Source organism: Epinephelus fuscoguttatus, linkage group LG3 (genome assembly GCF_011397635.1).
Source record: "Epinephelus fuscoguttatus linkage group LG3, E.fuscoguttatus.final_Chr_v1".
Taxonomy (NCBI): Eukaryota; Metazoa; Chordata; class Actinopteri; order Perciformes; family Serranidae; genus Epinephelus; species Epinephelus fuscoguttatus.
Window position 1 is genome coordinate 33,289,806 of NC_064754.1, and position 14,489 is coordinate 33,304,294.

The 14,489-nt window shown below is 40.0% G+C and overlaps 1 protein-coding gene across 3 annotated transcripts in view; it reads right to left on the minus strand.

The window, feature by feature from the left end:
• The window catches only part of LOC125885762 (zeta-sarcoglycan), a 466,598-nt gene that overhangs the window by 19,983 nt on the left and 432,126 nt on the right, over positions 1 to 14,489 (minus strand). For all 3 annotated transcript variants that reach the window (XM_049571525.1, XM_049571526.1, XM_049571524.1), the window contains exon 7: positions 4,369 to 4,492. In XM_049571525.1, the coding sequence (XP_049427482.1) occupies positions 4,369 to 4,492 (124 nt within the window). The remainder of the gene's footprint in view (positions 1 to 4,368; positions 4,493 to 14,489) is intronic.

The window sequence follows — 14,489 nt, forward strand, 5'->3', positions numbered from 1 at the left end:
GGATGAGAAGAAGATGTGGAAGAAGAAAGTAAAAATAAAAAGACAAAAGCACAAAAGAGAAGAATAGAAAGGACGATAGTGAGAAATGTGAGTGAGTGAGATGAGTCAGGAAAGAAAGTAGAAAATAGGGGAAGGAGGGAGAGAGAACTGACAAGGAAAGAGGTAATAGGGGAATGTAAAAGAAGGAAGGCCATGATAAGGGGTAGAGGGGAAGTTTAAATAAGAGGCAAATGGCCTTGTACTTTTTTCTGTTTTGCCCTGACACTCAAATGCAGCCATAACAATATGACAGACACATGTGCCACAATGCAGGAAGGGTACCATGGGTAAAATCCACAACATAAATTATTACAACAGCTTGGGTCTCTCTCTGACAATGGCACCCCTTGTGCTTGGCTCAAGGACGCACTTTAACATGTCATATGCACTGCTGAGCAGGTGATTGCACGACTGCCCTCCATCAGCAAAATGCATGACACAGACCAAAAGAAGAGGATGAAAAAACAAATGACATCAGAACCTTCACACTCAGGCAACTATCTGCCCCCAAAACTGTTTCACTGGAAGTCAGAATGCACTCACTGGAACCAAGACTAGCCTTGGGATTCTAGCACTTCTGAAGTTACTTAACTCAACCTACTTAACCTCTGTGTCATCCATTATGGTTGACAGAGCCTGTTATTGTCAGGCAGAAACTCCCCAAATACGTCATTTGTGCCTTTAAATAAAAACAATAATCAATACATTAATTTTCTAGACAGTTTGTCTTCTTGTTCAGGGTCACAGTAAGCAGACGTCTACCCCAGCATACACAGGGTTAAAAGGTTTATTCATCTGGATGGTAAATCATCCAGTTCATATGAAAACAGTTTCAAGGTTCTGGAGTACCTCATGGCAGAAGATGGATGTAAAAACAGATGTTGTTACTGTGACAGTAGACAGTAGTTTTGGTTCTACTCAGGTACTGGAAAGGTTCTGCAATATTACATTAAGGTGAAGGAACTGCAGAAAGTCCACATAAAGCAAAAATAAAAATGTATTCTGAGTTTGGCACACAACAAAAAAATGTGTCTAAATAGCTCAGTCAAACATATATATAATTAAAAAAATACCATGTACATAAAATGAGGTTTGGCAACCATGAAAATTTAAGCAGTATTCTCTGTTCTGACACACTGGGATCATATGTGCTGAAGGTCAGTCTTGCCTGTCCAGTTTTGTGGCAACACTGATGCATTGCAGCAACTAGCCAAAGCAGTCAGTATAGTGTCTATGTGTTGCAGAGTGAGGGAGCAACATTTTGTGTAAGTTTACAAGTTTCTTACAAAAGCACCGCATGCAATAGTCCTCCTTTCACCTTTTCTTCTCCTCTTGCCATCAGTCTCTCAACACACACACGTGCGCCATGGCGCTCAGTCATGTCTCTGTCTGGCTCAGTCGTCAGTCCTGACAACTGCGCTAATATAATGCATAAAGTCAGTGGTTTGCTGGTGGGGTCAGGTTCCGGTGGTTGATCAACCCATAATTATGTGGCTTGGCCCTCATAATAGGTTGGGTGGGCGCGGGTATTAATAATATCTCATAGCTAGCAAACTGCAGGCTGTGGCACTGTAAGGAAGTGATTGAGTGGAAGAACCACTGATGCTATGCACTCTAGTGTTAATATAGTGTAGGGGAGGGGTTATGATAAGGATGGCTCCAGTGCATCATAAGACATGATTTTAGGCCTGGCCAAAAAATCCTGAACATGAAAAACGTCAGAAAACAGTCTAACATTTTAACTCAATTATTCAATACTATAATACCCTTTTTCCATTTTCACTCTTGGCTGCGATGAGTAAAGCCATGCCACGCCAATTTGTGTTTCCATTGTCAGTTTAGATGCGCTGTGCCACAGCAAGCTGCCGGAGATGGACCCTCTCAGGAGTAGGTCCAAAAACCGGCCACCTGTCCTCAGGCGGGTAGCAGCGACGTCTCCCCAACCACAGACGACCCTGCTTCTCCCCCACAAACAAGCATATATGTTGTGAGACTCTCCTCACCTTTGTCTGCAGGAGACCAGAGAGAAAGGTGTCCTTAAAAGTCTCTGTGTGTTCAGCTCTCAGTACTTTTGTAGCTTCTAACTAAATCTCTGTAGTTTCTCTCCTGCGTCCTGTTTTTACTTTAGATATCTGCTTTATTTTACTTTACATGTTTGCTATCATCCATATTAGAAATTGTATGAAGTTGCTGCTCAAAAACTGATGTCGTTATTTTGCTGCTTCACAATAAAAGTTTACACATAAAATAACGGGAGACTTTTATTGTGAAGAATCTATAGGAAATTAAATTTGTTATTACTGAGTTAGTGGAACTTTATCAGCTGCTTTTCTTCAATTAAGACAAGTCTAATAATAAGGCAGGGAAGAGGAGTAAAAGCAGAAACAGCCATAGTGAGATGTTGATGAAGAGCTGCAGACAACAGGCTCTTACTGCACCTCTGCAAACAGCTCACCTCCAACAGGTAAACCTGCCATGCTGTGGAAAACACATGCAACAAAGATAACAGGGGACTTTAGCCATAGATCAGCCTGCTGCTTTTAAACGTCATCACTCAAGACAAGCCATCATCATTTTAAGACACACCTTCAAGAGGGTAGCCCTGTTGTAGTGGAAATGTAAATCCCTCCTGTGCTGGGCTGATGGCCCAAACCAAACCAAGCCAAGCCAAGCCAAGCCAAGCCAGCCCATGACTGTCGAAAAGGCGTATAAAAATGCAGTCTTTTCACATGTTTTCAACAAGTATCTTCTAACATGTGTAATGTGTTGAGAAACAAATCAGTTTTGATTTCACCTGGACTTTACCAGGCACGTGGGACTAAGGTTTACTAACTCTAAAACACTTTGACTGATCCACTGTAGCATCAATCCACCCGACATATTATTTGTGTCTGAGCTACTTGGATATTCAATAATAATGAAATGAAAGCACAGTGCAGGCAGATCAACCAAGCCATAACCTGTTGTGCTTCATAAACACTGGTGAAATTTAGCACAAATAAAAGTACTTTGACTTGAGTGAGACATTTTTGAGGCCTGATTCAAAGTGAGCTGTGTAATATTTTGCTCAGACATTTGATTTTATTTAATACAACTACCTCACTATAACAAACTTTTCCAAGCTGTCTACACAACTCTCTGTAAAACAACTCCACTGGCACTGCCTGGCTGCACATATTAATAATATATTTGAAAAGTCCAGCATCTATTGTATATCTGATATTCTGTCTTATTATTTTGTTACCAATATGCCAGACATGTCCCAAGAGTTTGGTGACCTCTGTGTGCTTAATTTAACTCAAACCCCAAGCGTCTGGTCATATGGATGAAGTTGTATACTTTTCAAAAGTAAGGCCCAGTGGATGGGAACAAGATAAGGAAATGAGAGGGAAAAGGGAGGAGAAAAGAAAAGCAGACGGAGAGGAGGAGAAAAAAAGATTGTGATAGAGGAGAGGAAATGAGAAATGAGTTTTGAAGAGGAGCATCAAACTTCTACTGTTGTTTTCAGAGACTTCTGGTATCTCTGTGTGTGTGTGTGTGTGTTTGTGTGACTGACAATGACAGTGAGTGCGACGAACGAGAGGGGGCCATTCTTCTGTTAATTACTGAGTTAATGACACACTATGCTCCAGCGGACATGCAACATGGCAGGCTGATGCAAACACACACACACACACACACACACACACTCACAAGGATAATGGCTAAGTCTGCTTCTGTGCTCACGCAACGTGGCAGGCTGCTATGCAAAGAGCTTGACAGTGAGATAGCAGGCTAGCAATGATACACACACATACAAACACACACACACACACACACACACACACACACACACCAGCAGCAGCAAGTGACAGGGAACCTCATCAAACCAGCTTTAATGAAGTCACTTCTCCCAAATAGAAGAGGGGAAGAAAGGAGGGATGAGAGGAGGAGGGGAGAAAAGGAGGACAAGGTCGCCTGGATTGATGACGCTCATTAGCCTAATAAGGTACTTTAATGAAGCGGGCCCAACACTATAGAGTGCCATAGAGTTGAAAGACGCACACACACACACACACACACACACACACACACACACCTCACTGGTTTTGCCAGTTTGTGTTGTCCCTTGTATTTACGCATGAACATAACTATTTTTGTCTAATTTGGACACAAATGCACCACAGCACAGACACACACACACTCTCACACACATACATGAACTGTATTCAAGACATACAAAAACATACTGATCAATGCATTCTCACAGACATTTTCACACACACACACACACACACACACACACACACACACACACACACACAAAGCAACAGATGGAAACACACTCACCTCTCCTTCTGAGGACTGCAAGAGGAGGTCTTTCCTACAGGACGCTGTGAAGTCTCCCACTCCAGCATTGACCTCCACTCCTCTGGGGGCCTCCAGGGTCAGGGTCCGAGTCGGCGACTCCAGCCTGAGAACCATAAACACAATTAAACCATGGTGGAAGCTGCGGAAACACACCTGTAGAAACATACAGTATAAACAGACAGGGTTTTTTGTTCTCTGGCACTGTGGCTACCATTAGACTATTACCACAGGATCAATATGAGTTGACTTGGAGTTGAGTTCTCAATTCCCCAGCTGCTCAGCCAAAAGCAGCAGGAGACCATGGTTGTACTGGTAAAGCTAATATAACAAAGGAAAAATAAAGACTCACTAATTCAATGTTTAGTCTTGATTAAAGACCTCTGTGGCGTAAAACCCCCTGGAGTTACACAAAGTCGAACATTAAACGACACGCTGACTCTTAAATACACAACTTGAAACTGAGGAATGCTCTTTTGTTAAAATTGTACCTTTTTTAACTTCCTGTTGGATTTGGATAGCTCAAGATGAGCATATTGGTGAAGACTGTAATTGCAATTACTGTAGCTTCTACAAAAAACCCAAAAAAGGACATGCATTTAATGGATAGAAAACAAGTTATGGCGGGCTCAGTATACAGGAGCTTTAAAATCCTAACTGATTTTGAAATCAGGTTGCATTAGGCACAAAAGGAGAAACTTTACAGATGTTGTTCACTCTGCTTTCAAACATGCACACACTACAAGAATTGGCAACAACGGCTCTTCACACAGTACATGATACTATTAAGATTATTGTGCTAGAGAGAGCATAAATACACCACTAGGACTATGCAGTGTTTTTGTAAGTTATCAATAACTTACTCAGAACGCTGCTCCCTCATTTTGCCACACAGAGACACCACGTTGACTGCTTCGGCTCATTGCTGCAATACATAAGTGTTGCCACCATATTGAATTGGCAAGTCTGACCTTCAGCACATATGATCCCAGTGTCTCAGAACAGGGAATTATGTCATGGGAAAGTAGATGTAAACAAAACGGAGGCTGACAAGGTGCTACAACTTGCTTTAATGTTAACAATGCTTTGCATTAAGAAAAACAAAAGCAGAAGGCTAAATAGGTCTGGATGAGAAAACGGTGAACACAGGTTATGTTCTACAGTGAGAAATGGAGGTAAGATTTAAACTGTCAGCTTCAATATCTGTCAACAGTAGTATACTGGCTAACATTAGCCTCAAGAGGTAGAATGTTTACAGCTGCTTGGCAACACCGTCCTCATCTGTAATGATATAATCATGATCAACCGGATTTTAAATCTCAAATATCAAACATGTTTGATATTTAAACCTCGGCTGCCCTGAGGAGGTTTATGACAGTATCTGTGATCACATTACCAGATAATCTGGGCCGAACACTGGCACCAACCAAGGTCCCAGACAGGACTTCTACGAAACCAGGGATAAATCAACCCAAAACTCCTGCAGTCTGAGCCTGACTGAAGACATCACCACTGCCATGTTCTATACTAATTAAATAAGACTTGATAAAATTATTAAACTTGTCAATACTAAACCACAGCTGCATAAATAATCAGCTTACTAAATGCTCAGTGACACGATGGAGCCTCTAAGGGTTTCTGGCTCAGCAACATAAAGTCATTTGGTGAATTGTTCGGTGCACCTTTAAAGAAATTACACATGTGCCATCACATCCTGCATTTTAGCTCACTGTGTTGCCAATGAATAGTTGCATGTCGAGTCACCTGACATGCTCACTTTCTGTTTAGTTTTGTTTAATTTATAACTGTGCAGTAACTCTTTACTTTGTCTTTGAGAAAACCTACAAGAATGAATATGAAGAATTGTTATACTGCACCACTCCAAAGTGCTCTGGCCATGGTTGGCGTCACTCCCCTTGGAGCGTAAGGGGTCAGTAGCTAAGTCTGCGACTCAAACTTGAAAACAATATGAGATGATTAAACAGTGTGGTGGTGTTAGATAAGCACAGTGCCTCGCTCAAGGGCATGCTGGCAAGTGAAATTAAATAAAGAGTGCTTTCGGCAAAGCAGAGAGAATTACAGTTTATGAAGTGTGAGCATAACAAATTAAACAGCACGCTCACAACAAAGATCAAATGAGAAAAAAATGCTTCGCTATAAGGGCACTCTTCCAGACGAGCTTTGCTCAAGGGCACTTCGGAAGGTTGGTTTCCCAATCCCTATTGAGAGGTTGAAGGGATTAAGTATTCAAGCCAAAGGGTAGATTAACTGAACTTATGACGTGCGTCCAGTCTATGGCCAAACAACAGAGAGACATAAACAAGCATCAGTGCCTCGGCCAAAGGCACTCTGGCTGTTAGTGATTGTACCAATCTTCCTCTGTTAATGACCTTCACTTCACTAGAGTCCACAGGATAGAGAAAATGTACATTCTCCTCACAGACCCTTTGGTGGGGAATAATTCTACATTTCAGGGTTTCGATCTGAAGAGCGAAACATTAGCAGACAGAAAAAAGCTCCTTTAGCAGTGGTTTTCTTTGTTTGGTTGCACCCTCATAATGAACATGCACTTTGAAAGATATTTCTGTTGAAACATCGCTTCTTTTTTGCTGCTTTTTCTTTCAGGGTGTTTACACTTTATTAGTTGGGTGTTTCATACTATTGCAAAAAAAAAAAAAAGATTCACCTTGAGAAGCCATTCAGCAGAGTGTTGCGTTTATAAAATACGAGAGAATAAAAATTTCAACTAATTGACATGAGTTAATTACATTAATTACAAATGCAGATTCATTGGACTTTATACCATTCCCTCATTAAATTGCATCAAGCTGAAGTAGGGTAGATTACTAGTGTCGAGATAATGTCACTTGATTCAAGACAATGCTTCAAGCAGGCGGGTTTGCATCAGAATGGAGTCATCTCGCCTGACTAAATTGCTACTCTTATTTCAATGAAAATGGGAGTTTATGAGTGCGGATCAGACTAAATGACTTACGCTGCGCCGCATGCTTTGTTTGGTGTAATGAAAAAGACCTTTACAAATCAAACCATTTCCTCTGTCAGCATGTCTGAGCTTGCTGCTTGTCGGAGCTAACTGCGGTATTTATTCTGGGTTGAAGGTAAAGGTATCTGAGGTGCAGAGGAATCGTGAGGTGGATTAAAGGTGAGGCAAGGATCGCTGCTGTGCTGTGCTGAGCATCCGAGTGATATAATAAGTGTTGGAAGCAGACGCTTCACATTGGGCCTGACTTATTGATCTGTAAAAACAGAGTGTGTGCTGCAGCAGTCAAAGGTTAAGAACGAGAGAAACAGAGGGAGACAGACAGATAACCAAACAGACAGATGACAGATTAAGAGAGATTTTGACAGAATGAAAACAGGAAAACTCATCCTAAAATTCATTATCGTATTATTTAGCATGTGCAATCGAGGAAGAGAGACAGAGAGAGGAGGCGGGGGGGTGGGTGCAGGCCTAGTCAACAGCAGTGATGTGAGGATCTTGGGCTGGTTTGACAGTTGAAGCAATTACAGTGACGCTGCTGCAGGCTGAAACCAGCTCTTGATGGGCAGGCACACACATACATACTGACTATCTATCACTCTATGCCTTTCACCCCTCTCTCCATCTCACCATCACACTCCCTGTTTGCTTTCACCACTGTTTTAACTCACCTGTCTGTTTCCTTCACAAACATGCCATTTATTACTTTCTTTCACTTTTGCCAAGTGGAAAAAAAACTCACATCTCCAAGATGTCAACTATTGAGTTACACATTTTGACCAACACAAACTTTTTAAAATTTCATCTGGCATAAAGTGGCACAACACTGACACTTAAGGAATAATGTAATGAGGAGCCGGAGGGAAATGGAAGAGTGTCCGAGTGGGAGACTCAGTAACTTGTATGATGATTTGTTCAATTCTTAAACCGCAAGAACAAATCAATTCTGTCACTGTCAGTCGCTGGCAACAGAAACCTCCAGAAAAAGCTGCTGTGTGATGCATTATGGTGAGTATGACCAGGATGAATGGGTTTCATAATAAAATTGCCATGAACATCGATTAACAGCTGAAAAATTGGGTTTGAGGTTTCATACAAGTTTCAACTTGATTAACTTTGGATAATTTATGTGTTAGAGGACAGTCTGGAGGCCAGTGTTAATGCTGTGTGTTTTATTGCTGTTCTGTGAATGATGATGTTCTTAATTTATGAATGTGTCTTGTGCTCATGTACTTAAGGTACTGCATCAGCATTCTCATGTGGGCCTCAGAACTACTTGTTAAGTTGTGAATTTGGGGAACTAATGTCTTAAAAATGTTTTGACAAAGAACGGGTAGCTTTAGCTGTACTCATGTTATGTGTTCAGCTCTAGTTAGCCAGTGTTAGCATGCCAACACACTCAACTGATACCTGCCATACACCAGAAGACTCTAAAAAGACTTTGAAAATACAATATAATATAGATTTAAGTCTGACACTCCCGCACATCTAAAGACAATGTGAGTTTTTAATCACACACTATACATTTTAGCAAAGACTGGGGATCTTGCAGGGTCACTATTTGCTGAACTACCACAATGCTTTTAAGACATGGTTGACATGTTTTTTGGTCTACATCTTGAAGAAATTCGGTATACTCTAACTCCCTCATCAAGTTTTCTAAAATCTGGGTATCCTTTACTGAATATGTCAAAAGGATGAGGAGTCAAGCTGACTAACCACATTGGACTATATCCTTGCATTGGACTGTACACTGTGCGTCGATCTACCAGGACACTATGTCTCTGTTGGACCTTCCCTGACCACTCATTGTCTTTACTCCATGGATGCTATCTCTCCGTCTCAACCTTCCTATGGACACATTATGGACTGGCATGTATTGTACTGTTTTTTCTTTAGTTGGCAGTGTATTTTCGTATATCTTATAATTTCTTGTCATCATTATTATTATTACTACTATTTTTATTGTTATTAATTAATTTATTTTGATTGATTTTTTGTCATCTTTTTCTTTTCTTTTTTATCCAGAAATAAAATCTATTCAGAAAAATATTGCCCTAAACTCCCTTTAAGAAATATGACTTATTAATATTAACAATTCCTGACGTGTCTGCAAAACACATAACTCTAGAAACACAAGATAAAAGGTGTCATATGTTGACAATATTCTTGGCAATCTGGCATAAAAATAACTCTTGAAAATAAACTGTATATGTGCACAACCTTTAAAATTTGGATTTTGTTGCATCACTTCAAAACAAGTGGAATAAGACTTTGGAAATGAGAAGTAAACAGTTTTAAAAATTAAGACTTCTCACTAAAATGTGTGCCGGTTGAAGATACATGCTGAAATAAACACAGACTCTTGCTCACTCCACACGTCCAGCAGTCTTTCCACAGTACAAGAGAGCCAAGACGTGGCGACAGTGAAATCTCTTGAGAAGTCATTTGGTGTAAAGCCAGCATAAGATGGTAAACATTATACCTGCTAAATATTATTTGTAATTGTGAACATGTTGCTATGCTCTCCACTACCCTCAAAGTCATGTTGGTACTTGAAAAAACATACTGTACCTCTAATTTGATGCATTATAGTTTACATTAAAATACGTAAAACTGAGAAGTTAAAAGTTAAAGTGCATTTTTAATGAATTCCCTCTATAATAATATGGTCTTATTCATAGCCATGCTTGTTATGGCTTGAGAGATGTCCTGCTGTTCAGTGTACCACTTTGATTCGGACTAAAAACTCTCAATAACTATCAGTTGAATTGCCATGAAAATTTGTACAAATATTCATGTTCCCCCGAGGATGAATCCGTGTGATTTTGGTGATCCCCCAGTTGAGGTTCACTTGTGGCTTCAAGTTAAATGTCTCCACAATTATTAAATGTATTATGATGGAAATTGGTACACACATCCATGTCGTCATAAACTAATGATTTTGATGATCTCCCGACTTTTTTATCTAGTGCAATCATCTGGTCAAATTCTAATCTGCCCAATACTTTAGTCTGACAAATACTTGGAAAAAATGAATGGCACTGGCACTGTACATTGTCCTTAGTGACAAACATAAGCATGCTAACGTGTTAACCAAGATGGTGAGCATGACAGACATTATATTTGCTTAGTATCAGTATGGTGACATTGTCATTTTGAACATGTTAGCATGCTGGTGTTAGCTTTTAGCTAGTGGAATCCCACAGAGCCGCCAGCATTGCTGTAGACTCTTTGACATGTTAAACTTTCTCCCACACAAAAATACCAGTATCTTCACAGTCTCCTTCCATCTCATAGCAGTGAATTGAGGATCAGTCGTGACCATAAGTTATCAAAGTAAAACAAATAACGTCCTCTTTCACGGACACAGATGCTCAGTCTCATGTCTACAGCCCCTGTAAGTCACTCAATGACTCTCATAAACAAACATATATATGGACATACACACTGCCACATAAAGTTTCTGGTCAGGCCTCTGCATGGTTGTGTTTTTTCATGGTGCAGATAGCAGGAGTCTGCAGCTAAGCCGTTATCTTTGCAATTCATTATTATTAGAGAAAACTGTCTTGCCTCCTTCTCCGCTTCCAGTTCTTACATTATTCCTCCCTTTCTCTCTCTCTCACGCCAACCATCCCTCCCGCCCTCGTCTCTCTCATAGATCTGTTTTGACCTTCAGTTGCGACAAGGCCATTTTATACAGCGCCATATTTGTCCAACCTGACAAGATAAGCAGGACAGGAATACATCAAAATGAAATGGTTTTTATCTTAATTCATTTCTGGGGGAAAACAGAGGATGAAGTGGAGGGGAGGGTCTTAGATATTCAAAAAGAAGGATAGAAAAGATGAGGGGAAGAGACTAATTTATGCACATTTTAGGAAATGTTATCTAAGAATCCTCAGATATGCATCTGTCGGAAATATAAATAGGGAGCTACAGTACAATCAGCAATCCCATTTGTATATTTCCATGTTAACATTTTATATCTTGGTTTAAATCCGTCTTTTCTGCTACTGCCCATATTCACTGAATGTATTCCTAATTTCCATTATATTAAAATAATGACTCCATGTCTTGCCTAGGAGGCATGGCAGGGCATTGGGGGTCAGTTTGAAGAGCTCAAATAATTACTGTGCCCAATTGACAGTAGCTTGTCAAATATACTCGTGGAGGGCCTGACATTGGAACTAATCTGAAGTAAACTTATTTCAATTTTGTCAGTCACTCCTGCCTCAGCATGAAAAATTATCTGTTCAATATGCATTTATCTGGGGACTGCTAAAAAATGTTTCTGAGAAGTCTGACTTCTGCTTCTGCCTCACTGCCTCATAAAACCAGCTCTCCAAGCTCAGACTACCAAAGGCCTTTTCAGAGCAGACATTTACCTTGTTATAGCAGGAAAAGCACACGTGTTACTTCTAACATTAACGATGGCTCCGTTATATTCAAGGCAAGGCAAGGCAAGTTTATTTGTAGAGCACAATTCGTACACAAAGTAATTCAAAGTGCTTTACAGAACAAGAAAATGCATTAAAATCACAATACAAAATAAAAACATAAATAATCATTATAAAATGAACTTTAAAAGAGAAGAGTGCAGATAAGATCAGAGATATTCAAGTGTCCTAGTGGGTCATGACAGTGTAACAGCAAGTCAGCCCGCACAATACCAGGGCCCTGAAAATGAAGCAGCTAAATGGAATTCAGCCATCATTAATTTTATCATTTACACCTGAGCTTTTTCCAATGCATATTGAAACACAGGCATTTTGAGTTTCCTTGCATCCTGAGCATTCATCACTCAAATTCTGTTACAAAAATTTGGAGAAACATTATTTTTTTGTAAAGCACATTATGAGGCCCTTTGTACTTGAATTGCTATTTCCCAGCTCCCTATGTGGCATTTTGGCTGCAAAGGCCAAGCATGCATTTTGAAAATAGTGGCTTGTGACATTTTAAATAAATACTGTATATCCAAAACATCAGCTTGCTCCGCATGGTCTCAAAATCAGCTTAGAATTAGATAAGGGATTTTATGTAGTGTCTCATTTTTACTCTGCTTATTTCTGTGATTTAATGTTACACTGTTGGACTACTACTCATACTAGCTTCAAATAATGAAGTACATGTGTGTAAAAGTAATCCCCACCAGCAAAAACCTCAGGCTTTAGGCTGTTCTGAACATGTTTTTTTTCTCTAATTTTGAGACAAGCTGACATCATCATCTTTATACAGTCATCTGTTCCAGGCACATTACTGCAACTGTGTACATTACATGTACTGCTACATGTAGCTACACGCTAACATAAGGACAACGTGTAACGTAAGTGCCAATATTGTTAATTTTGCCCTGATTTTGGATCATATTCCTGCTGGAACATGTAAGTTTGTGAGCATTTTGGTTTCAAACCTGTCACTGGTGATTTTTCAAGACAGAAAGAGGCACTATACTCTGCTACAGTCATTCATTGAATTTGCCACGAGGGCAGATGTAGAAGACCCGGAAACACTGACACATGTAATGCACACTGGGCTATTTTTGGAAGGGGGGCTTAAAGAGACAGGTGCTAAAAATGAACATCTCAGACAGAGGGTTAATACAGGTGTTTTAGTACAAAAAGAATGAAGAAAAAGTGTTTTTGAACATTAAAGCATGTAAACATGTTCTACTAAAAAGCTAAAATAAAAATATGAAATTAAGTATCATAGGTCCTCTTTAATTTTGAGAAGCTAATGCCTTTGCGTACAGACACTGAATTTCTCTTGTGTAATACAAGGATGATAACCAGAGTCACATTTTCTAGACTTTTAAAGATATCAGTGCATGCTGTTATGGGTGCATGAAACTTACATACATTTCAGCATTTCAGTGATATCAGGAATATTTAACACAAGATTTTTTAAATGTCAAAGGAAGAAACAGAAAACATGAATTTCATTTGCGAATGAAGGCTGACTCGATCAAATTTCCCCTGAGGTTGTACATTCTACGAGCTTGCTCCTTTTGCTGTGCGATGAAACTGCATTCTTTCATTAGAAATAACTTCATTTGGTGTATTTTTGAAAGCAGTGTGGGAAGTTGTGCAAAAAATGTAGCTGCAAATGTTCAAATTGGGGCTTTTTAGTGTGATTTATATTTCCCAGAAGACTTGGCTGACATTCATCCTGCCCTTTTCCTCTTCCGAACCACTGAAAGCCACACCACCTTATCGCCACCTTGCCATTTGGGACGCAAACCTTTAACCTTTTCACGCTAAATGCTCCGTCATCTGCCTCAGTGCCCGTGCCACCACCGTCCAACCCCATCCGAGAGGCACTTTAACAACTTCTTCAATTTCAAAAAGTGGTGCTGAGCGATGCATTGAAACAAGACTGAAGACAGGAGAAGCGACAGCCTTTGACTTTTAGAGAGTTAAATCAAGACAGAATGCAGAAATATGGCATTTCTAAAGCCTCCTGACTTTTGCAGTGAGTCCGTGTCTGGCTGAGGGAGGGTGCTGCAGTGTGTTTAAATCGCCCCATGAATCCTGCAGGTGTAAGAAAAAAAAAAGAAAAAGAAGAATGAAAAGAGAAAGCCTTGGGCTGTTTTAAAAAGTTATAAAAGTCCCCACTGAGTTACTGAGGTGGGACAGGAGAGAGTCAAGGTACATTAGAGGTTTGTCTTTGTGGAAAGAATGTGTGTATGTTTGTGTGTGCCAGAAAGAGCAAGAGACAGAAGAGTGTGTGTGTGTGTGTGTGTGTGTGTGCAGGTGTTAAAGAGGAGGTTATGACCACTGAAGAGTAAATGTTGTACCTCAGCAACTCTGGGTGCTTAAATTTGAATTTCAAACATGGAATGTGGGTATGTGTGAGTATGTGCTATGTGTATGTGTAAGGATCATAGTGTGTGTTTATATATGCACAAAGATGTAGCCTTAGATATTAAAATATCTATTTTCAGACAGCATGTTCACCAGCGGTAACTTTATTGCACACTTCTCTACAATCTGTGTTTGTGTCTCGCTGTGACGTTCAATGTCTGTTCACCTTTACACAACACACTGCTTGACAAATCCTTGAGGTACTCCAAAACGACTTTCGGAGGCTCTCGCTGTCCTCC